Source organism: Nomascus leucogenys, chromosome 16 (assembly GCF_006542625.1).
Source record: "Nomascus leucogenys isolate Asia chromosome 16, Asia_NLE_v1, whole genome shotgun sequence".
NCBI classification, from domain to species: Eukaryota; Metazoa; Chordata; class Mammalia; order Primates; family Hylobatidae; genus Nomascus; species Nomascus leucogenys.
Genome location: NC_044396.1, coordinates 14,973,517 through 14,999,165, shown reverse-complemented (window position 1 = coordinate 14,999,165; position 25,649 = coordinate 14,973,517). Strand labels below are relative to the sequence as shown.

The 25,649-nt window shown below is 37.2% G+C and overlaps 1 protein-coding gene across 1 annotated transcript in view; it reads right to left on the bottom strand.

Moving 5' to 3' along the window:
* Positions 1-3,255: 3,255 nt before the first annotated feature.
* Positions 3,256-25,649, bottom strand: part of LOC100595410 (uncharacterized protein C8orf87) — a 32,064-nt gene continuing 9,670 nt past the window's right edge. Inside the window, exons 2-3 of the mRNA XM_003268301.4 lie at positions 3,896-3,966; positions 3,256-3,646 (exon numbers count right to left, since the gene is read on the bottom strand). Coding sequence (XP_003268349.3) covers positions 3,422-3,646; positions 3,896-3,966 — 296 coding nt within the window. The 3' untranslated portion in view covers positions 3,256-3,421. The remainder of the gene's footprint in view (positions 3,647-3,895; positions 3,967-25,649) is intronic.

Below are 25,649 nucleotides of genomic sequence, written 5' to 3'. Positions count from 1 at the left end.
ACTGTGATCCCTGACCCCTTGAATGACAAAAAGAGGCAACATAAGGCTTCTTGTATAGGCTCACTTAAGAATAAACTTTTGCAATATTGTTGCCCAATAAAATACTACTGTCATTAAACCTCAAGAGAAAACGTGATTTGAGAAAGCTGTAAGGGCTCTTGGTAGAGAAAATTCCAAGAGCACTGAATGGCCATGAGGTCTTCCTTCAACTTCCAAAATTTCTCTTACTTCAAAGTTTCTGACAAAGTTCCCTTAGCATTCTTCATGGGACTGGCTTTTATATTTTCTAGGCCAATAAACATGCCTTGATAGAAAAACAATTGTTTAAGGGGAAATATTAAAGAATTTATGTTGACTGTCATTTCAAAAGATTCATTATCTGGCTTCATTGTCTGTCAGAATCTTAACTTTCTGAGCCCTTTATTGTGTAAATAATTCTTTACTTCACCAAGGAAATCCACAAAAACTGTCAGTGAAAGCCAAACACATAGATTCATTCATTCATTCATTCATTCATTCAACCAACAAACGATTATCATTGCAGATAGGACATGCCAGTCACTCTGCTATACACAAGTGATCAAAAGGATAAGATACATGTCTAACTTCAAGAGGTTTTTATTCTACTGGGAGAAAAGGACATACAAACTGAAAAATAAAACATGTTATGTAAAATAATGGAAACAGTGCCAGAGTATTATGGATAATACCAGACTCAAGATTTTCTGTGGTTTTTTTTTTTTTTTTTTGGCCTGGACTGGGCCACTTGCCTTTGCATAATATAACCAGGGGTATCATTTTAAAAATGAATATAACCATTTCTGTAGAAACCTCTACTTTCAGAGTGGAAGTTTTAAAGTATATTAACATATTTATGTGTGACAATGAAAGTGGCCTATTAACAGCAGAATTAATCATTCATTAAAGCAAACTTGAAAAGAATGCTCACTTAATAACATACTTTTATTATATAAAATTACATCATTCATAATTTTTTAACATTTATACTCACCTTCATACACATTAGTGAGGTTGTAATGCATATTTGATTTCTTAATTCAGGCATCAGCAAGCTACCCTCAGCCTACTCAGGTGTGCAAACATTTTTGATCAAAGAAGGTCTTAGTAAAAATAGGATCTTGAAGGTAATGATAAGTATTACTAAAAAATAATTTGGGAACAACTGAATTGTACACTTTGTAGGACCCTTATAAAAGGTCTGTGCTGTGGTCTGAATGTTTATATTGGCTCCTTTTGCCTTTCCACCATGTGAGGATGCAGGAAGAAGACACCATTTACAAATCAGTGAGTGAGCCCTCACCACACAATAAATCTACAGGACACTTTATCTTAGACTTTTTAGCCTCCAGAACTGTGAGCAAGGAATTTCTATTGTTTTTAATTACCCAGCCTAAGGCATTTTGTTATACAGGCTCAAATGGTCTAAGAGAGTCTGTCTATATTCATATACACATATGTATAATATACAGGCACATTGATACTGACCCTAAGAATCATAAAGATCAATCTTACATACATGCTGTCAGCATAGGTCTCAGATCCTTCAATGTAGCCTCGATTCCAGGTATTCTCTCCGATTTTCAGACTGTGCCAGAAAATGTGTCCATATTTGGAGTTTTAATATGTATGTATTACTTTGTTTTAGAAAATATTATTGACTTTTAAATTATTGTTACTAAAGTAATAGGCATTCCAAGAGAGCAAGCTTCAGTTCATGGTCATTAATTGTGCAGTAGGATTATGTGGAACAAGATGGAAATTATATATAGCATTGGTAACATGTGTTCCTAGAAATTCATTAACACATGGATTTTTGAAATATGAAAACAGCAATCTGCTTGAAGGTTTTCATAGTAGTCAAAGATCAGTATGGACATTTGCAAGCCTTCCCAAAGATGGCTGGACAAAATAAAGGGAGTGAACGTTATTGTTTTCTTTTACTGGAAGATTTCTTTTGTCTGATTAGTAATATGGATACTGTGAGCTTCTGAAAGAAAAAAAATCTTTCCAAACAGATGGAATTCATTTAAATAAGAAAAGTAAGAGGAGTGCAGACAGAAGTGCAATGGCTCTTACTATTATCATATGAAAGTACTGTCTAGATCATATGACTAACAGCCAAGCCAGCGAGCCATGATGTCCCATGTTATAATAGTCCTCCGCTGAACATTTCACATGGACCATGTGTGGAGTTTTTAAACCTTTCTGACTTTTATGAAATACTGCATTACTATTATTGGTGTTATTATAGTTATCACCTTACTTCATATTATGTTTCTTCTGACAAACTTTAAATTATCATACAGATGTTAATATCCACCATTCAACAAAGCAGATGCACCACATACTTGTAAAATAAGCTCCATGTGTTTAAGGTTGCAATGAACCTCTTTTCTTTAACCAGCACTATCACTCAGTAACAGAGCTAGCCATCTCCATGTATGTATGTGTGTATGTGTGTATGCATCCAAAATAATAATGGATTAGGACTCTTTCATTGCAAAAGAAGAGGAATCAAGTTTATTTAACTTTAGAAAGAAAGGGATATTGCTAATTAAGACACAAAGATATCCTATGTCTGAATCTGAGCATCTTCTTTGAAAATCTGCTTACTCGTTCTTTCTCTTTTGACTGTCTTTCTTTGCCTTCCAGCAACATGTGGATTTATGATGACATCCTATAGCTTCTGGGTTTAGGCTTTGTCATTCAACAAACCAACTTAGACTGGACTCCTCTTTTCATCCCAATTTGAAAATGCCTGGAAAAAGAGTTTGATTGTATGAGCTAGGTCAAACAAAGTTATTGGACTTCTAATCCAATAACTTTGGTCAAGGGGGTAGGATCCAGAAAAAATATGGCTCCTGAGGTTGCCAGGCATGTAAATAAGAGAAGCATTGAAGAGTCAAAAGGCATCTTTATAAGCTAAGCAGACTATTCCAAATGTTAGTTATAAATAACTAGTAATGTATGGCAATTTATATTTTACAAAGATGCATATGCATTTTCAAATTTTATCTCATTTGATCCTCACAACACCCTTCAGTAGATGTAGATATCATTATTCTTATATTTCAGGTGAGGAAACAGAAAGTACAAAGACTTAGAGACACAGCTGGACTACGAAGGAGCTACTACCAAACCTCAGGTTTTCTGATTCGAAATTCAGCACTCTTCTTCCTGTTCTATGGGAACAGTAGTTTCCGATTTTGTCAGAGTATGAATAAAACTTGAAAACAGGTTTCTGATCTTTTTTTTTTTCCTAAAACAGGACCTCTATTTTCTTTCCTGAGAAGGTTCCCCTCCCCACACTCTGACCAAATGTAACTGGGGTTCCTCCAGTGATTGTGCCACATGTGGTCACAGGCAATTTACCAACAAGATTTACCATGAAGAGTCTGCTTTATTCAACTTTTCCTGCCATTGCTTTCTTCATTAATTCCACTGCCACTGATGGGCTCTGAAGACACTCATTGTTGCCTCCATAGGCAGAGACCATCCTCGGGTAGCAGATATTCTTTCCAAAGGAGCTGTGTCTGCTGTTTCCAGAACTTGAAGTTGCAGAGCCATGCTGAGATTCCTGTGTATGAGGTAATGGCCTTCCATGCCTCTCATCACACCATTTCACCTGTGCCGTGATGCAGCTCTGCTTGAGCCCAGTCTCACCAGGTGTGTCAAATGTAAATTTCCTCTTTTAATTCTGACCTCTCTCTTAATAGCATCTCCAATAAAGTAAAAGAGAACATATAGACAAGAAACATGATCCTGGACATCCCTGGCACCTCTCTGTCTCTCCCATGCACTACTTTTCTTTCATTCATTCATCGCCCTTTCATGTATTTATTCACCCAGAGAATGATTCTTGTTTAGTGCTTACCATATGCCTTGTGTCGAGAGACACAGTGGTCAACTGGAGAGTCAAGGTTTCTCCCCTCATTGGGCTCACTTCTAGTTAAGAGAGCGGAGGGAAAACAAACACATGAGCAAATAAAGAGAATGATTTCTGATAGGAAGAAAATATATCAGGGTATTGGGGATATTAGTATCTAGTGAGGTAAAGGGGAAACTTAGATGGGCCTCTTTTGAAGAATTGACCATCTATAACTCCGATTTATGTAAAACGTATCATTTTTGCAAAGAGAGGCAAGTGGAAAACTTCAGGCCAAGGAAAGAATGAGTATAAAGGCTTTGAAGAGGAAATAGCTTGGTGTCTTTGAGGAAAAAGAAGACTAGAGTCTTAGGAGAGTAGCAAGAGGTAAGGTCAGAAAGGTAGAGAGAAGCTAGGTCATGGAGAGTTTTGTAGTCTACAGAAAGAAAGTTAAATCTTATCGTAAATGCAATGAAAAAACACCAAAAGTTTTTCGGCAGATAGCATAACAGTTTTAAATGATCATTATGGCTATTGTAGGGAAAATAAAACATTGGCATTAAGAAAACCCTATTCCTTCCTTCCTTATACCATAAATAAATGAATAAAGAAAGAGGTTTGATTGGCTCTTGGTCTGCAGGCTGTACAGGAAGCATGGTGCCAGCATCTCCTCAGCTTCTGGAGAGGTCTCAGAGAGCTTTTACTCATGGTGGAAGGTGAAGCAGGAATAAGCACATTACATGGTCAGAGTAGGAGCAAGAGCAGAGGGGAGGTGCCACACACTTTTAAATGACCAGATGTCATGAGAACTCACTATCACAAAGACAGCACCAAGGGCATGGTGCTAAACCATTCATGGTGCTAAACCACTGCCATGATCCAATCACCTCCTACCAGACCCCACCTCCATCACTGGGGATTACAATTTGACATGAAAGTTAGAGGGGACACATATGCAAACTACGTCAATGTGGGATCCTAGAAGCCTCTAAGTTTAGTCTGTAGCCTATTGTCATTGGGAAGTCTTGGAGGTTTTAAAACAATGGTGAGTACTCAGATTTGTATTTTAGAAAGATCACTGTGGCTGCAGTGCATAAAATAACTTGAAGGAAGGCAAGGATACCAGTTAGGTGTTGGTTGTATTAAAGATCCAGAACAGATAAGATGGTGACTTGAACAAAAATTAGTGACAGTAGATGGATTGCAGAGATATTAAAGAAAAAAAAATTAACCAGAGCTAGTGATTAATCGGATGTGGGGGTGAGAGAAAAGAGAGTGGGCTCTATAATATTAAAACACCGCACCTCCATAAATTTTACACAATGACAATATGTAGAGTTTTAATACCATTCTGATTGTTATTAATTACCATTATTGGCATCATTATTCTTATCACTTCATATTTTATTATCTTGCTGGGACTAGATGAATTCATGTTATTTAGAGAGACAGCATGATATAGTGAAAAGTGCAGGGTCTTGGGAGACAAAAGAAAGGTTGTTATGCAATGCCGCTTTGATCCTGTAGTAGCAAGTGAATTTGGGCAAGATGTATGACTTCTCCAAGACTGTTTTCTCACCTTTTAAATGAACATAGCAATTTCTCCTCTGCTGGTGAAACAGGGGAAGTTTATGCTAAGTGTCTGACTTAGTGCTTCATTGCTTGACATACAGTGGTTGCCCAATTAATGGTCGCTATTATTATTACATTCATATAGCACTTAATTTGACAAGCCAAATGACCATTTAGTTGGTTATTTTTCAGAGCAATTTTTTGAAATAATGGAGAAGATAATGAAAATGGATGAAGCTATTAAGGCAGGTGAGCGATAGAGGGATTCATATTGTAGCTTCTACCCTAGTCTACCATGGGTATTACAGAGAAATAATCATATATATTTAAGTTCAACAGTCTATGTGCAGGGTATTCTGCCTATGCATAGCAGATCATTTTGCAAAGGATGTAAGACTCTAATTTTTCCACAATTAGGCAGGTTGTTAATGGGTATTTTATAAATTTTTAAAGACAAGTTTCATTGTCAAGGAAGTTTAAGAAATGCTGGGATTAGTTAAACCAGTTCCTTTTCTGCAGAATTTACCAAAGCTTTAAATATTCTGAAGTGTGCTATAAATCTCCAAGAAGGGAGATAAGATGCAGCATCTTCCAAACTTATTTGATGATGGAACTCTTTTGAGACTAGTTTTCCACAGAACACGCATTTGGGAAATTTTGCAGCAGACTGTATTTTCTTGAATATCTGCATCTTGTATGCATCCTGTCTCTACCCTACTTTAGAAATAGCCACCATATCTGAGCAACACAGTAAAAAGATCTTTTTTCATGACTCAGGAAAAGAGAATCTTAAAAGCACCCAAATCTAAGGACCTGATTTTAAAAATTACTTGACATTGATTGTCAGAAGAAAAAAAAAAGAAACAATAAAATTCATGGAAAGTACTGAAAAGTTAACCATTCCCATTTTATTTTTATGAGTATATAAAATAAGATAAATAATGCCTATGGGTAACAAGATTGTATATCAATTTAAGGTACAAAAAAACTTTTTCACATATGTATTTAGACCAAATGGAAGCTATGAAGATGCCAAAACAATAAATACTCATCTTTAAAAGTGTGCATCTATATATCTTTCTTAATTATTTATTTGGAATGTATCAGATAGATAAGGATATAGTCTTATATATATCTGCTAATTACAGCAGTGTACATAGAATTCTGGAATATCACAGAAATCAGAGTAAACTAAGCAATAGTACCCAGAAAAAAAGAAAAGGAAAGCAGTCAATAGTTGGCTATTAAATATTATTTTCAAGTAATACTAGTTTTAACATCAAATTTAATATCTGTAGTTCACAAAGGATTAAAGAGGCCAGTCTAGTTAAACACTCTAACTCATGCCCCATCCCAGAATACCTCTGAATGTAGTCTCACTTTCCTTGGCCAACCTCACTGACAAGGCTGAATGGCCTTATGCTTGATCCTGAGCACTTTAAAGTATGGTTTTCTAGGTTGGTCTGTGCCTTTATTAGCCTATTGGTCATCTTAGTTTTGATTTGGGGATTTCAATGTATGACCAGCATATTTTCAATTGATTCCTTTACATGCTTTATGGAATTAATTTTTCTTCCCAGGAACAGAATTATAATGAACCCTTCATTGCTCCGAAATCATGTTGTTGGTGTTACAACATGCTAGCTACATATTTCTAGAAAGATAATGGCTCCACGTAGCCCACTCACTTGTTTTTGTTGTTTTTCTTTTTCACTCTTGTAGCAAGTCTTTGTGTCAATTTTCAGAAGTATATGTACTGTACATTAGATTCTGTCCGACAAGCTCTCCCTGTGCAGTGATCCCTTGTATCATTGCTACAAATTGTCAGTGCCCCAGTGAAATGAAGATATTGATTTCTCCATAACTCCCTTCACCACCTCCATAGGAGGCTCTTTCTGTGGATGCAGAAAACGCATTAAAACCCCATGCTGTCATGAGGTAGATTAATGCCCTTGTGTCACAGCTCTCCTTGGAAACTGCATCAAACACCAAGCATTAGAACTGAATTAGGAGCCACGGAGACTTTTGAGCATCTCAAGACTGCCACTCTCTTCTGTCCCACGTGAACAATAGATCCATTTGCAAATAGAGTCATGAAAATGAAAATGCCTGGGGACAGGAACGCACAGATGCCCTTGGGTCAGGTCCTCACACACAAAGCAGACTGGACAGTCATGTGGATAGTGAATTAGGCAGCATAATCAAACTGGGTAAGAAAGGCAGAGAACTGGAGATGTCAGATCTCTGAAAATGCTTTCGAAATATAACACAATAAAATGATGTATAAGAAAAGAACTGACTTACCTGAGTGACTTCTTGTCGCATCAGAGGTTCCATTGTCCTGAAACTTTACCTAATACCTGCTTCCTGATCTCAGCTTTCTGGAATAACAGTTTTTGCTACTTCCTGGCTAAACCTTCATTACTTGCTTGTTATTCCTTGAAACTGATCTTCACTCAGGGCTGCCTGATAAACCTCTCAGTTGAGCTTATTACCTGCCTTTGTATTTTTATTAGTAATTTATCATGTCCCTAATTTTAGACCAGAACCCTTTAAGCAGACTTGGCATTTCTGCCACCATATAAACCATTTCTCTCTGCTTTCTTTATAATAAAAAGAGCTTCTCCTTCCATACTGAGAGACAGTGTCCATTCTTTCCTTTTAGAACAGAAATAAGGCTGGGTACAGTGGCTAATGGCTATAATCCCAATGCTTTGGGTGGTCAAGGTGGGAGGACTGCTTGAGCCCGGGAGTTCAAGGTCAGCCTGGGAAACATAGGGAGACCCTGTCTCTACAAAATAATAATAATAATAATAATAATAAATTAGCTGGGTGTGGTGGTATGCTCCTGTGGTCCCAGCTACTTGGGAGGCTGAGGTAGGAAGATCACTTAAACTGGGGAGGTTGAGACTGTAGTTATAGCACCACTATACTCCAGCCTAGGTGACAGATGAGACCCTATCTCAAAAGCAAAAAAACAAAGAATAAAAATAACTTATTTTTAAGGACTATATTTGAGTAGCACAGTCCATAGATGATGATAATGACCATGAAAATCCCAATTATCTTATTCATTAAAATAAAAACGTTAAAATAATTTTAACTATGTGGACATCAAATACTTTAAAGCAATTGATTATTTTGTTCTTATTTATTCTGGTATTTTTTTAAAGTCATACGGGCATGTGGTGAAACATCACATAAGGCAAAAAGATTTGGAATGAAAAGCAAGTTTCTCCCTTTTACCATAGCCCCACCTCATCCTGGCCCATTCCCTCATCCATGCCCCCGAGCCAATAACATATGATTTCGGGGAGCTTTAGTTCCTTTGGGGTTTTTGCCAATCCCTTTAAATGATGAATTCCATCTGCAGTTTCCTTATTATTGACCTCAGGATTCATCTATTGGCCATGTGTTATGATAACCAGGGGAAGCCTACTTACGCCACACAGATCCATTACTTCTTTCTCATTTTTAATCCAAAAAATTACAGCTGTATTCCCAGTTCCTTTGAGGTTACCTCTGATTCCATCAATGTTTTCCAATTTTGAATCGCACAATTGTAAGTTATTTTAAATCTTCAAATGTGACAAAGGATATTTTTTCTTATTTGTATATATTTGTCTTAGAATGAAATTTTATTTTTGGCAATTGCAACATTTCAGGACAACTTTTGAAGCATACCTATAATTGCATTACAACATGGAATGTGAGTAAATAAAATTGAAGCTTGATTAAAATGAGGGCTGGAATGCAAAAGTTAAATAAAGAGCTTAAATGGTGAAAAAAACAAATTGGATTTCTAAACTTACTTTCACTTTGATCATTGAAGGTGTTATATATTACATTTTGATAGCTCAGAGAGTGACTCAAGTGGTAAATTTATAGAGTATCATTCCATTTAAATGAACAGCAGGATGTATTTGCAGAAACAGATTAATGTTTCTTGGAAATTTATTAACACCTGCTTGTTTTTCTACACCCCCGTTGCTATGTGGTTTTTCTATCTATCATATGTAAATTCCATTCTTATTTTTTAAAATAAAAGGTAATTAAACTGAAAAATCTGTTTCACACATTACAGCTAGTGAGGAGTGCAGTAAAATGTAGTCTGTGCCACATTGTTAAGCAGGATGATGAGGCATTTTGGAAAGCCTGAGCGTGGAACCCAAGAGGGTGGCAGAAAACGATTGTTTCTTCTTTCTCACTCACTATTAAGTAGGTACTTCATTGGCTACATCTACCCAAATTGAAAAGAAGAATTCTCCCATGGAGTTTGCCACCTCCACAGCGGCTGACAAGGAAGGTTTTGGAGATATTCAAAAATCAGTGTGATGAGGTGGGAAGGAGTGAGAAGGGGTTTCTCTCCCAAGCACCTAAATGACCCAGCATTCCCCTGGGAGTACAGAACAGACCCTGCTGGACCTGGGTACCCATCTCTCTGCCACCTTGGTTACTATCATGTTCTTGGTGCCAGATATGCAATCAGGCACAGCCTCACTCCAGTTAACAGATTAATGCCTGGTCTTTGTTTACTCTCACAATCCTTAGGACAGTGGGGGTGGGAGTTGTCTCACTATGAACTTCTGGAAATTCTTAATTCTCAAATCAAGAGCAGAATATAGTTCAACTTTTTTTTGTGATGCCTTCCTGAATCTTTAACATTGGAAGTGGAATATACAATTTCATCCCTCTGCATTTTATGTTACCCTTAAATTTACCTGGGATCTTTTCTTTCTCTCTTAAAATGAAATTAAATAAACAATTTAAGGCCAGAGACCCCCCTTTAAAATTTTGGTCTAAAGAGGCTACTTGTGTAATTGAAGGTGTATATTGTCTGCACCAATTTTTTTTGAAAGGACATTGTTTGACCTAAACCTAAACACACTATACAATATGGTACATGGTATGATGCCAACCTATGACATATAGATAAGTCAAGAAGGCTGAACTCTTTAAAGCTTCCACAATCCTATTTTATAATTAGTTATTCTCCTTTTAGGTTTGGATACAAAAGATGAGTTTGTAACCGAACAGTCAATACTTTGAAGTGGATGAAAAATCTAGAGTCTGAGAAACCCAGCATGTTGTTCAGAGCAGGCACTACAGATGGAAGCCAAATGGATTAAACTAGACCAGGTACCAGATAAATCAAGAGCCAGGAGCCAGGTATTAAAGGCAGATCAGGCAGAAATTTAGCATCATGATTAAATGATAATCCCCACCCTGTCTAACCTAGATCTTCATGACTCCAAAGCCCACACTATGCCTCTCCTTAACCTTGCAGTTAAACACTCGCAAGAGATTAACTACAAATGTTTTTCCTTCTGCTGATTTTGCTGGGTGTTCTATTCACAACAACAACAAAATGCAATTGTAAATGCTGCATTATGGACCCAAGTGAACGAGAAATACTTTAGTTAATGTAATAAGCTGGGTGGTTTGCAGCCTTGACATTTCTCAGCATTGCTAGAAGCGCTTGCTTTGGAACTCATGGAATCTGAAAGGGCCACCCACAAAACAGCTCTTCTATGAGGATCACACAGCAGTAGTCAGGACCCTCCTGAAGTTCTCACAGCTTTGAAACCTGGCAGCTGCCCTCATTTCCTGCAACTGCTGAATACTGAATACATACTGAGCACCTCCTATCCAGCATGCTCCCTCCACTCCTTCCATCCCTCCTTCCTCTTTCTTTCTCTTTTTTTTTTTTTCTGAGACAGAGTCTTGCTCTGTCATCCAGGCTGCCTTGCTCACCCTAGTTCTATACTCATTCTTGCAAATATAAATTATAATATTAATTTTGGGGTGGCAAGGATCCTCATTCTCTGACAGTATGTTTCTAAAGGTGTGTTCTGAGATCTCATGCACAGGGTCTATCTCCACTTTGCACATGTCTTCTCTTCACTGCTGTCCACACTGACATGGGTTCCTTCCCTTCTAGTTGCTTTTGGAAGCCCTTATATGCATATTGATGTCTGAGGATTAGATCTGCTTCTAGATTCATAGAAATGGATTCCTTTCCTTAAAAAATTCCAGTTATTGTTTCTGCACGATTTCTAGGAGTTTAAAGAAGAAATGGTGAATTTTACAGCCAAATTCATAAAAGAAATTCTACAAAAGTTATTTCAAAGGGAAAATATTCAGGACTTGTGAATGAATAGGGGGAAAGGAACAAAAAAGTAAGCAAGAAAAAAAAAGAGGCATGTTGAATTAGTGTTAACTATGAGTAATAATTATTTTATTCATATTTTATTAACTAATTCATTTACAATTGGCATGAAATGATAAGTAGGAATTTTTCCTCACTTATTCTTTTGCATGTAAAATCTGTTTCAATATTACTGGTATTTTACCTAAAAAGAAACTGAAGATGACAAGGGGCTAATACCCAGAATACACAAGGAACTTAAATGATTCCACAGCCAAAAAAACATATAATCCAACACAAACAAACAAATAAAAAGTGGAGACATGAATAGAGATTTCTCAAAAGAAGACAGACAAATGGCCGGCAGGTATTTGAAAAAATGCTCAGCATCACTAATCATCAGGGAAATGCAAATCAAAACCAAAACGAGATATCATCTCACCCCAGTTAGAATGGCTATTATCAAAAAGACAAGAAATAACAACTGCTGGCAAGGATGCAGAGAAAAGGGAATGATTTTGGGGTGGGAATGTAAATTAGTACGGGCATTATAAAAAATAATATGGTGGTTTCTCAAAAAACTAAAAAGGGAACTATCATACAATCTGGCAATCCCACTACTGGGTATTTCCCCAAAGGAAAGGAAATCAGTATATCAAAGGAATACCTGCACCTCCATGTTTACTGCAGCACCATTCACAATAGCCAAGATATGGAATCAACCTAAAGGTCCACCAATGGATGCATGGATAAAGAAAACGAGATAGATATACACAAGGGAATACTATTTAGCCATAAAAAAAATCCTACCATCTACAGCAACATAGATGGAATTAGAGGTCATTATGGTAAGTGAAATAAGCCAGGTATAGAAAGACAAATATCACATGTTCTCATTCATATGTGGAAGATTAAAGTAGATCTAAAGGAAGAGAGTAGAGGCTTGGGGATGGTGGGGAGGGGGATGAAGAAAGGTTGGTAAATGGGCACAAACACAGAGTTAGATAGAAGGAGCAAGTTCTGGTGTTCAATAGCACAGTAGCATGACTATAGTTAGCAAACATTTTTTGTGTATCTCAAAATAACTAGAAGAAAAGATTTAAGTATCTCAACACAAAGAAATAATAAATAATTGAAATGGTGGATATCCTAAATATCCTGAGTTGATCACTATGTATTATATGCATGTATCAAAATATCACATCTGCCATAAATATGCACAATTATTGTTCATCAATAAAAATATTTTAATAAATTAACTTAATTTTTTAAAAAAGAAGCTGAAGACATAAGTTAACAGAGATGATAGTGCCTGTGCTCACCATACTCCACTAACTTTCAAACTCTTTCATTTATAAAAATGTCATATAAAATGGAAATATTTTCTTCAAAGAAATATTTACTATCTATAGTTTACCAAAAACTGTTCAAGCTTCCCAGAATAGCCAACTGAATGGCCATAATTTACTGGTCCATCTGTATTTCACACTATTTCCATTAATTATTTGAAACACTTCCTGATATCCTGCCAGGTATCATTCTCCCTGCCATGTGCCCAAGCTGGTAGCAAACTGAGTATCCACTGTGTTCAATGTACTTGTTCTGCCCCTGGGCAGATGTTGATACCACCCTTGCATCCTTCTATGACCTCCCAACATTTTCCACACTGCCTGATAAAATAGTGCCCATTCTTCAAGGCCCGTTTCAAAGTCCATTTTCTGCAAACGTCTCTGCTGAGCCTCCCTTTACTGTCAATTCAAAGGATCACCTTTGTAAAATATTAGTTGCATGGGAAATATTTCAATAATTTGATGAATAATCTGAATACAAATAAGCGTTTGAAGACATCTGACTTGCGATTAGATCCAAGAAAGCTTGGAGAGATTTGTAAATCTTTTGTATGGTTGTGGCAGCTGATACCAGAATAGAAAATAACTCTGAGGAATGCAGTGTAGGAGTAAAAAGCACAGGGGCTATAGCCGGAGGAAACACAGTGATCTACCCCAAGACTCAGGTAGGCATACAGATATTGACATCAGATATTCAGGAATGAAAGAGTCAAGAGCACTGCAGGTGTTATTGTCCTGGTCTGATCACAGTGATGAACATATTTTTCTTTGTAGGTGGCTATTTGGAATGCTCTTTCTCATTATAATAATATTTTGTATTAAAAATCACAGCATCAATACAACTCATAATGGCACTTTTTCTTCAAGACTGCTGCTAAGTTCATGCATGAAGTCTGGAGGAGCCACTTAAAACCTGAAGATTTTGCCATGATAATCACCAAGGAGACCAGTGCCTGAGTATCATTTGAGGAAGGAAATAAGAAAGGTTTATTTAGTTTGGAATATCATGATATGTTAGAAAAAGAACATTTAGGTGATTGTTCACATTCTCTTTCTCCTCCTTTAAGCTCCAAGAAGAACTCCATCTCTGCCTGATTAATTTCTAAGGTTTTATTGTGTAGAATTGGGGTAATAGATGACAGGCACAATATAAAAACTTGATCTGATTGATCCATACTGGAAAGGACAGAGTTATTAATAGATAAGACCAGGAGATGGGGATAGGGCGGTAATAAGAAAAGCAGTATCTAGTATGTGCTGTGTTTGAGGGAGAGTTTGGGAGAGTTTTGAGACAGAAGGAGGGATATTTGGTTAGTCACCATGACATGATTTCCAAAGATTCAGATAATACATGGATGAAGGAATTTTTTAAATTTTTTTAAATTTTGAATTCAGGAGGTACATGTGCAGATTTGTTAAAAGTGTAGTTTGCGTGATGCTAAGGTTTGGGCCGCTATTAAACCTCTTGTCCAAATAGTGAACATAGTATCCAGTAGAAGTTTTTCAGCCCTTGCCCTCTTTCTTTTGGAGTCCCCAGTGTCTATTGTTCCCATTTTTATGTCCCTGTGGACCCAATGTTTAGCTCCCGCTTGTAAGTAGGAACACCTTTGAAACAAGTAATAAAAAACCTACTAACCAAAAAAGTCCTGGGCCAGATGGATTCACAGCTGAATTCTACCAGACATACAAACAAGAGCTGGTACCAATCCTACTGAAATTATTCCAGATAATTGAGGAGGAGGGAAACCTCCTTAACTCATCTATGAAACCAGTAACATCCTGATACCAAAACCTGGCAAAGACACAACAAAAAAAAGAAAAAGGCAAGTCAATAGCCCTGATGAACATAGACACAAAAATCCTCAACAAAATACTAGCAAATAGAGTCAAGCAGCACATCAAAAAAGTTAATTCATCATGATCAAGTGGGCTTTATTCCTGGGATGCAAGGTTGGTACAACGTACACAAATCAATACATGTGATTCACCACATAAGTAGAATTAAAAACAAAAACCATATGATCATCTCAGTAGACACTGAAAAAACATTTGATAATATCCAACATCCCTTCATGATAAAAACCCCCAACAAACCAGGTATTGAAGGAACATACCTCAAAATGATAAGAGCCATTTATGATGAATCCACAGCCAATGTCATACTAAATGGGCAAAAGCTGGAAGTATTCCCTTTGAGAAGTGAAGGGAATTTTAAGAGAATTTTTGCTGTTTGTTATTAAGGAAACTTTTCTTTTGTTTGTTTTGTAGTGACTGTGCTATTTGGATTACTTTTAAAATCCTTTTGGATGTCAAAACTATTTTTTTCTTTCCTGAATGTGACAGTAGATGTGCCAGTTTCATAGCAGTTCCATTTAGGTTGTTGTGTTTGGGTTAATGGAGATATATAAATGCGGAAATGTCTTATAGACATTTAGAGATATATGACCTGAGTTTAGATCAGAGAAGGCTTGGAGAGATTTATAAATCTTTTGTATGGTTGTGGCAGCTGACACTAGGGGAAGAAAGAGCTCTTTGAGGAATATAGTGCAGGAGCAGAAAGCACAGGGGCTAACGCCTAAAGAAATGCAGTGATCTACACCAAGACTTGGTTAGACATACAGATACTGACATTAGATATTTAGGAATGAAAAGGTAAGGTGCCCTGTGGTTAGCTGAATAGGAATTTCAACAAAATAGGCTTAATAAGAGCGACTGAGAAATGCAATCTTACCAAAATAGACTGAATATTTGGAGTATGATATCAAAGAAACAGGATGTGAGCAAGGAAACAGAAAAACCATAGGCAAGAAATGTGATAGTCTTTAAAGAGGAGAGTGGTGCCAATAGAAAGTGGCTACCAGCTACTTACCCGAATAGAGCAACTCTGTTTACCTGAATAAAGTAACAACTGGCATAGCTGTGTCAAGCTTTGTGTGGAAGATCTTTAAGGGGCAAGTTATTGAAATGAGGGTAGGGAAAATGGAGGCTACGTCAGGACCTGGGGACACAAGATATTCATCAGCCGAAATGGCAGATTAAGGGCCTCTGAAACTCCACTTCCCTATAAAAACAATGAGAACACTGGCAAAAATGGGCAGAATCAACTTTTTCAGAAACCTGGAAAGTAATCAAAGACTTGCAAAAATCTGAGGAGTATTTATTCAAGGATCTGGGAAGACCTGCTGTCCCTTACTCAACTCAGGATTTCTCTGAGGTTCTCTCTGGAAGCACTAACACTATCAGGGTACAATAGGGGCTCTGCTCTGTGTTTCATAATAACCACATCCACTGAGTCCCCAGCTACATCTCTGAATCTTTCCCTGAAAGGGGTTTTACTTGCATCCAAATAAAAGAGCTCAGGAGAGTACAAATTCTATGAACTATGATAATGTAATCCAGAATAAAGAATGGGTGGGGGTGAGATGGGGATTTGTTTGTACAGAATAAACAAATTTGAAGAAATATACTTTATAACAAAAAAAATTAATTTAATGTTTCCTATGAAGTTAATTCTACCCTAAGAGTTTTCTAATCTTTGAAGACCCACTCAAACCCAATTTTTATAACTATTAAAATTCCAGAGTTGCATTAGATATTAATATACTATTTTCCCCAAAATGTATAAGTTACTTTATATTTTTATAAAGTGTGTTCCCATGCAGGATTTTTTAAACCTCATGAAATTTCTTTGAGGAAGGTGATATGACTTCCATTTTAAAGGTGAGCAAAATAACGTTCAAGGAGATCATGGAATTTGCCTAAGGTCTCCAAGCCAGATAATGCTAACCAGATCATTGTCAACATCTGCTCCTCAAATTTTTTGCCTCCTTTTATTCCTCCTCCCTTTCCTTCTTTTTAAATAAATATTTTAAATATTTTTTATTTTAAATATTTTAAATATTTAAATATTAAGGTTTAAGAGGCATGCATTCATAACCATCACTCAGGTCAAGAAATAAAACATTACCAGAGCCTCAGAGGTCCCTTGCTGTGAATCTCTCAATCATTACCCTCTCACTCTCCCCAAAGATAGCTACTATCTATGTATATTGCAATACCCCCTTTACCTCTTTACCACCTAAGCATTCATTCCTAAAGACTGTGTATTTGTACTTGATATACATAGAATCACTATATATGTCTGTATATGTACCTTACACACACACACACACACATACAGGTTGAGTATATCTTAGCTTAAATGCTTGAGACCAGAAGTATTTCAGATTTTTTGCAAGTTTTGGAATATTTGCATTATACTTATTGGTTGAGCATCCCAAATTTGAAAGTCTGAAATCTAAAATGCTTCAATGAGCATTTCCTTTAAGCATTATATTGGAACGCAAAAAGTTTTGGATTTTGGAGCATTTTGATTTCAGATTTTGGGATTTGGGATGCTTAAACTCTGTGTGTGTGGTGTGTGTGTGTGTGTGTGTGTGTGTGTGTGTGTATGCCTGCATGTGTGTATGTACACATACATATATAGTTTGAGTCTGACATTTTTCACTCAAACTATGCTTTATCCATAGTTTAGCTGTAGCCAAATTTTGTATTTTTCTTGCTGTATACCATCCGGTGGTATATGCGATACATAAATATATCACAATTGACATATCCATTACTGATAGATATTTGGATTGTTTTCAGTTTTTAGCTATTTCCAATAGCTACTATGAACATATTTCTATGTGTCTCATGGTGCACCTATGCACATATTTCTATTGAGTGTATACCTAGAAATAGAACACTGGGTCACTAAGTACACACAGCTTGAACTTTGGTAGAAAATGCCAACCATTTTGTATACCCTCTTTGGTAAGTGCCTGTAACAGTTGCTTCCCCCTTTTTTCTACTTGGTTGTATTTTTCTTATTAGTTTATAGTCTTAATTGGCTTGGACCACTATAACAAAACACCATAGACTGGGTGGCTTAAATAACAGACATTTATTTCCAACAGTTCTGGAGGCAGGGAAGTAAAAGACCAAGGTTGCAGCTTGTTCAGTGAGGGCTCTCTTCCTCACAAGAGAGAGAGAGAGAACCTCTGGGCTCTCTTCTTTTTATAACGACACTGATCCAAGCATCTCACCCCCCTACTCATGACCTCATCCAAACCTGATTACAAACCAAAGATCTCGCCTCCAAATCTATCACACTGGGGACTAAAACTTCAACATATAAATTTGGGAAGGACACAAACATTCAGTGACTAAAAAGGAGGCGTTTTTGAAAAAAAAATTCTGGTTTTCAGCTCTTTATTGGTTATGTGTGACAAATAGCTTATCCTATACTATTCTTCCTTTTTTTCTTAATGGTGATAAACACAAATTCTTAGTTGTATTAATTTTCAAATAAGTGTGTTCTATGTATTATTTAAGAAATAGTTCTTTGTCTTGGGACAATCAAGATATATTCCTAAATTAACTCACAGAAGGTTTGCAATTTAGTCTTTCACATTTAAATCTAAAATTCATCTAGAATTTTTATTTTGTTGTCTACCATGTGAGATGTGGGTTCCAAATAGATATCCAATTGTCTCAGGACATATTTAAAAGACTCTGCAATGCCATCGTTTACGAAAGGCAGAGTGTCTTCATATATGTAGGTATGTTTCTGGACTCTCTATTCTGATATATTGGTTTATTTATTTTTCTGTACCAATATCTCACTGTTGTAATTATTGTAGCTTTATAACAAGTCTCGATATCTGATTATGTAGATCTTCTAACTCTGTTCTTCTGCAATATTGCTTTCGCTATTTTTGGCCCTTAGCATATTCATATGCAAATAGAGGATTCGTTTCTCAATTTTCACAAACTACATATACACACACAAGAAACTTAATGAGATTTTGTTTGTGATAGTATTAAATCTATAGGTCAATTTGGAAAAAATTGGTATCTATACGACGTGAGTCTTCTAATGCATGAATACGATATTTTCCTCCACTTATGTAGGTACTCATTTGCTTGATAATTTTTGCTAGTTTTGTACATTTGGATCTTACACATTTTTAAAAGCATTTTGTGTTTAACTCTAGAAATTTAATAATTTGATACTATTGTAAAGTGTCACAGAAATTAAGAATTTAAAATTTTATTTTTCCAAATGTTCAGTACTGGTATGTAGAAGAACAATTCATTTTTGTATGTAGACATATAACCAGCAAACTTGCTAAGCTTACTAATTCTAATATTGAATGTAGACTTATTTCTATGTACACAACTATGTAATCTGTGATAATGAAGATTTTAATTATTTTTAATCAAGCTTGGTATTAGTTTTGTAAGTGCTTTGATCATTATCCCTTCAAAAATTTCAACTGTTCCATTTTCTTTATCTTTCTCTTCTTGGACTATGGTTACTCATATTAGACTTTCTCCCTATATTCTCTTATGTCTCATATCCTTTCTTTTCTAATTTCCATCATCTGTTTCTCCATTTTTCAGTTTGAATATTTTCTTCTGATTTATCTCGTAGTTCACCAATCCTCTGTTCTGTGGCATCAAATATGTTGTTAAATCCATCAACTGAGTTCTTTATTTAGGTAATTTTAAATTTTCTAAAATTCTCTAGTTCTTTTTTAAAACTTACATATCCTTTTATTATAGTTTCTAGTTCTCAATTTTTCACTTTAACTTCTTTGAATTTCAGATTTTCTATCTTTGCTTAAATTTTAGACTAGTTATTAAACCAAACTAGAACAGTTGGTTTGAATTAACCAGAACCCCTCATTGTTAGAATCAGAAGTCAGCCATCCTTAAACTTCTTATCTTTTCACATCTGCCATCTTTTAGACACATGCCTGCCATTCTGGACCTTAAATATGGATAGGAAAATTTGGTGCATGGCCATCAAGCATTAAGGCCGAGCGTGGTGGCTCATGCCTGTAATTCCAGCACTTTGGGAGGCTGAGGTGGGCAGGTCACCTGAGGTCAGGAGTTCGAGACCAGCCTGGCCACCAAGGTGAAACCTCGTCTCTACTAAAAATACAAAAAAATTAGCCAGGCATGGTGGTGGACGCCTGTAATCCCAGCTAGTCAGGAGGCTGAGGCAGGAGAATCGCTTGAACCCAGGAGGCAGAGGTTGCAGTGAGCCGAGACTGTGCCATTGTACTCCAGCCTGGGCCACAAGAGTGAAACTCCGTCTCAAAAAAAAAAAAAGAGAAAAACAAAAAAGCAGTTACAGGGCAATATGAGACAATCAGTCATTAAATGAAAGATACAGACTTTTAAGTACTTTGGAAGTCAAGAAAAGGTGATATATGTATATAGCTGAGAGGACATATAGGGCTTAGGAAAGCACACAAGAGAGAAGGAGGCCAGAGGCCATCTGAGTTGAGAAGGCTGGATGAGGGTAAATATAAAGCCCAGGCCAAAAAGTGCAGTGAGCGTGGATGGTTGCTGGACTGGTAGAAAAGGGAAATATGATTTGGAGTTGAAGTCACCATTTTAAGGAAAACCTTAAAAGTTAAATGGAGGTGTTTTGTGTTTTATTTTGAAAACAACACCAGGCTGTGATGTTTTTAACATGATTAAGCAAGTCTGGGTTACATGCTTGCCCCTAAAGCTGAATGGGGAGGTCAGTCGCACTTTAACCAATTGTCCTGAGAGTGGAAAAGGGCCAGAATTGCCAGATTCACCAAATGAAGATACAAGTCGCCCAGTTAAACTTTAATTCAGATAAACAATTAATAATGTGTTAGTATAAGTATGTCCTCTGCAATATTTGGGACATATTTACATTAACGTATTATCTATTAATTTTGTGAACTCAGATTTAACTAGGAGTCCTATATTTTATCTGCAATTCTAAAGTGGGTGCTTCCGTTAAGGAAAATTGGGATGCTATCATACAAAGGGGAATAGATGCTCAGCAAACTAAAATGCAGAAATACAAATATCTGCCAAGAATAGGCTAGGGAAGAAGCTAATAAATCTCTGTCCTTTTGAAACTCTACCATCTGAGGTATTGAAGACCCTCTTCAGTATAAACAAGTAACATGCTGACAACATGCCAATTTGCAATCCTAATTTTTAAAACATTTGGAGATAACATGAATTATTCCAGAATTTGTCAAGACAATTTGTTCACTTACAAAGTTACTTTCTTCTTCCCCAATTATTAAACAGCTTTATTTCCGTAAACCTGAATGCTCCAGGAGGTTTTAATGAAAATAAGTGGAACAATCTTCAAAATGTCCATCTAAGGAAAGAAATAATTCATGAAGTATTAAAGAATCAGAAGTGTGTCACCACTCAAAGATTCCTCAGGTAGAAGTTAGAAGAAAATCTGATTATTATGATCTCTTTTATCCAGATCTGATTCCTGATCTACAAAACAAAATTTTGTTTGGGCCATTCACATAGTTCAACTTGCAAAATTAAATTTCAAGTCCACATAATGATTGGAAAAATAGAAGGTTTACAAGTTGTGTGACTATAGCACACTTGAAAAATGTTCCATAACAAAGATATTTTGCAGAGGGACAAAATATGTCAAGTGAAATGAACTAAGTAATAAATATGTGCCCAACATGGGCATATATATAAATTCATATAGGAAATGTTTATTCCTACTTATGCCCTGTAGGAATATAAACATGATTTTAAAGAGAGGCAATTTTACAGATTATAAATCATCCATTGCCGGCCCGAGCCAAAAAAAAAAAGTGCATTTTAACCAGACCCCACCCCAAGTCACCCCTGGCCCTGTTCCCAACATACACCTACACCTGTCCAAGCTGCTGTGTGCCCCTCAGGCATCGATAGAAATAACAAAAAGGAATGAAGCAGATGCCCCTCACGATATCAAGGCATCTATTTTTACCCTAAAAGAGTAGCCATGCTATTTGTGGTTGCTAGTTTTCTATATATCATCCTCCCCCTCTTTGCCTTCTCTTTCTCTTTCTTGCTTCTCACACCTGTGTTTGTGGAACAACCTTAAGATCTTTTCACAAAAGCAAAGCATAGCAGCTGGGGGTTGTTTGTTTCACATACCTTCTGGCAACTGCTGCTCCACAAATGTCCAATTCGCACTTCCGTCCTGCCTGTCTACAGGGAATATTCTGCTGTTCCTTGCCTTATTTGTGGACATTTCTTTGCTGCATGTGGGTGTATGTATGGAGGTGGAAGGGCAGATGATGTGCTCTTTGCATTCTGGGTTTAGCTATATCATCTGTGATAGACAACTTTCAGTGGTTCGGTGAACCCCCACCAGCCTTTCTAGCAAGAGAATAGATAGGTGCAGATTAGAAACAGTCATTTGCTACAAGGAAACAACCAACATCTTATTTGCATCTGTACATGTCAACAATGCAATTAGGACAAACTTTTGAGAGAATTAGATTGAAGTGGTAATTAAAGAATTGTGTTGTGAATTTTAATGTGATTGTCGAGAGGTAAATTATTTGATATTGTATTCATCCACTTTAGAAAAAATGCCGTGGAACCTTTCAGTGAAATGTCTCTGAAAATATCACCAGTGCTAGGGATCTGATGAAGGCATAATTTGCTTATTTAAGATTCAAATAACTCAGAGCCTCATTATATTAAACTCCACCACAATGGTGAGTCTTCTTACAGTGTTGGGGTACAGGATGCACGATGGAATTTTTTCTGACGTGTTGAAATTGTAGTTTAGGCCCCCAAAGCTGAGGTCATTAGGAAAAAGTACTTCTACATTCTAAACAGCAGTACTAGGTAGCCCATGCTCATTTACTAAAAGTTAACAGAATCTGTATTAAATAATCAGTGTTCCTCTTCCCTATCACCCATCTCCATTTAAAGAGAGTGAGAAGAGCCATTGAATTTGAGCATTATGGACATAACAGCTGTGTCATTTCCCCCTTATTCTAGCCAAACTAGAAGGAGTTAAGAGAACTCCCTTGAGACTGGGAGGATCTACATGAGGGGAGACAGGAAACCCCTTGCCTGGCTGGACCCTGCAGTTGCCACCATGAGCCAGGAAATAGATTTGGTGAGTGATTTGTGCCCCCAAGTGCAGAGGCTGGTGCTTGTTTTTGACCTGGTGAGCTCAGAAGGCCTGAGATTGGCTGAAGCTACCTATGCATGAAAGCAAGGGCTGCCACAAAGAGAATCTTGCACTTGTGCCAGCTGGCTTGGTGGAGTGTGCCTGTCACGTGGGCTCAGGTGCTTGTGATTGGACCCTGCACAAAAGGGAAGCCAGTAGGGATTAACAGGTATCAACAAGAGGTTAAAAAATGAGGGATGCCAAAACTCAGCCAGAGAACACATCACCCATATCAGGGCATAATGTGGTAAGGAGATTCCTATGTGTTTTAAGAGTATCTGAGGTTTGTTTTAATCAGACATGGTAAGACACAAAGACATGTAAATTGCTCTTATGAAGAAAAAAGTTTATTATACTCGCAGCTCCCTAGGAACAGGAAGCATAACCACCACATGGTGGGGAGGGTTGGTGGGGTGCACATGGAGAAGCACCAGGGTTGGTTAGGAGGCAGAGGGAGCTGGAGGAAATTCAAGCAAAAGCCTTTAGTGTAATTTCTGTGGAAAGGAACACAATGCAGGGTAAGCAGGACTGGCTAATTTAAATAATTTCAGAGGCTGCAGAGTGTAGGGGCTGTCCCTGGTTGTCTGGTACCTGGCCTTGGTGTGAGTAGGGCAGATGGGTAGTGTCCTGGGTTGTGAGAGCCCCATAAAGGAAGTGACTGGGTGTGGGCTCTGGATTAAGCAGTTTGCATGTTCCTAAACCAAGGAGTTGCTTATCATCTCTAGGAATTGGCTAACCATGTAAGGGAAGGTCCCTCCAGGTTCAGGAAGGCCCCGGATGTCAATCAAAATACAGAAAATGAAAGACATGGGTAATACAGTGTGGATGCCCTCCAAAGAACCCATGTCTGAGCCCCCCAAAAAAAAAGCTGGCATTTTGATGCCTGCCACAATGGGAGTAACAATAGTGAACTAATGTTAACCAAGAGATAACTAAAGCAGCACCAGGGACTAAACCTGGGAGGGACACACTCTTCCTCAAGTCATTCTCCTGATGGAGGAAAGATAACCAGAATGGCAGATATATGGCCAACCACTGTAAGGGAAAGTGGGGACTCTGCTTGAGAAATTGCATTTGAACAGTAATTTTCAAAATTACTTAGGCTGTTTATATAAAATCCTATGTACACCTTTCCAACCTTTACTCTACATGTTTAGTTTATTTAAAGGCTCATTGAGAATTAGCTATCATTCCAATTTTCCCAGCTTTCTACTTTTTAATTATCTTTATATAGCATTGGGTATATCTTGCAAAAATGTTTTCCTTTGGTAATGATATGAAAATGGTGCTTTTTTTCCTGAGCCTTTACCTATCTAGATATCCTTCTGTTGTCTTCACAAGCAAAAATTTCCCTGAGTTTTTAATTTAAATCAGAGCTGTTAATATGACTATGGACATGGCTACATTTTTTCTGGAATTTGATTTTGCAGAGACAAAGGACTGGAGACTATTTCTAATGCTTATTATGTTTTAGATGATCTGCTTTTCTAACTTGATTCATGTAGAGTTTTTTCTCTTTTTTTAATTAAAAAAATGTCCCATTTATATCTTAAAGTGAATCAATGTTTATTGATTTGGTCTGATACACGATGGCATGTTTTGATCAGCTAGCTCATATTTTCTTTGTCAGGCAAATTTTCTTCTATCATAATTTTGATCGTTCCTTCTGTTTCCTCTGGTTTTTAATTAGAAAATTCCGTACTCTTAACCTCTCTGTCTTCCATGTCTACTTTCCTATCTTGTAACTTTTTAGTCTTTATCAGTTAGGAATGTGTTCAGACATTAATAACAGAATATATAGCAAAAGAGTGGATTAAACAAATAGGGCTGTATATTTCACACAACAAGAAGTCCAGAGACTGGCGGGTTATGCCCAGTGCAGCTGATAGATACAGGAGGCAGAGAAACGAGGGTCCCTGGAGAGTCTCCAATTCTCCCCACAAGTGTTTACATCAGCTGTTTTTGTGCAAATGAGGGAAACTTCCCAGGGCCTTCTCTGGGCATGTGCGCAATGGACTGGGGATTCACCTGCACACTGGGAGAATAGGGTGGAGCCACTGAGAATTCACACCTTATGCAGTGGGGAAGAGTCTGGCCTCTTGGTATTCAATCTGTGAGGTAGGAGCCTGTTGGCAGGACCCCTTCTTTTTTGCTGAGAGCTTTCTTTTAATAAATTCCACTCTCCTCCCTTTTCAATATGTCTGCGTGCCTAATTTTTCCTGGTTGTTAGAAAAGAACCTAGATTTTAGCTGAACTAAAGAGCAAAAAATCCTGCATCACAATGACTATAAAATAACATCAGAATGTTAGGCTCATTCTATCTCTTTGCTCTGCCAGCCTTAGCATGCTGGCTCGTTGCCTCTTGGTTTTAAAATGGTTGCTGTAACTACAGGTATCATAACTATGTTCCGAATAGGAAATGGGGTGGGGAGAGCAGAAAGGTGAAGCAGGCCTTCTCCCAGTGAGGTTCTGCCTTTTTATTTGGCAAGGAGGTAGTTCAGGAACCAATTTTGTGCCTCACTGGCCAGAACTGGTCACATGCCACCCCCAGCTGGTCAGTGGCTGGGAAAGTGGGTGAAGGATGGGGTTGGTCAGCCAGCCAAGAGTGCCTGCTTGCAATGTCTTCTTGTTCTTCATCATCATCCTGGAAGAGGCTCTCAAGTT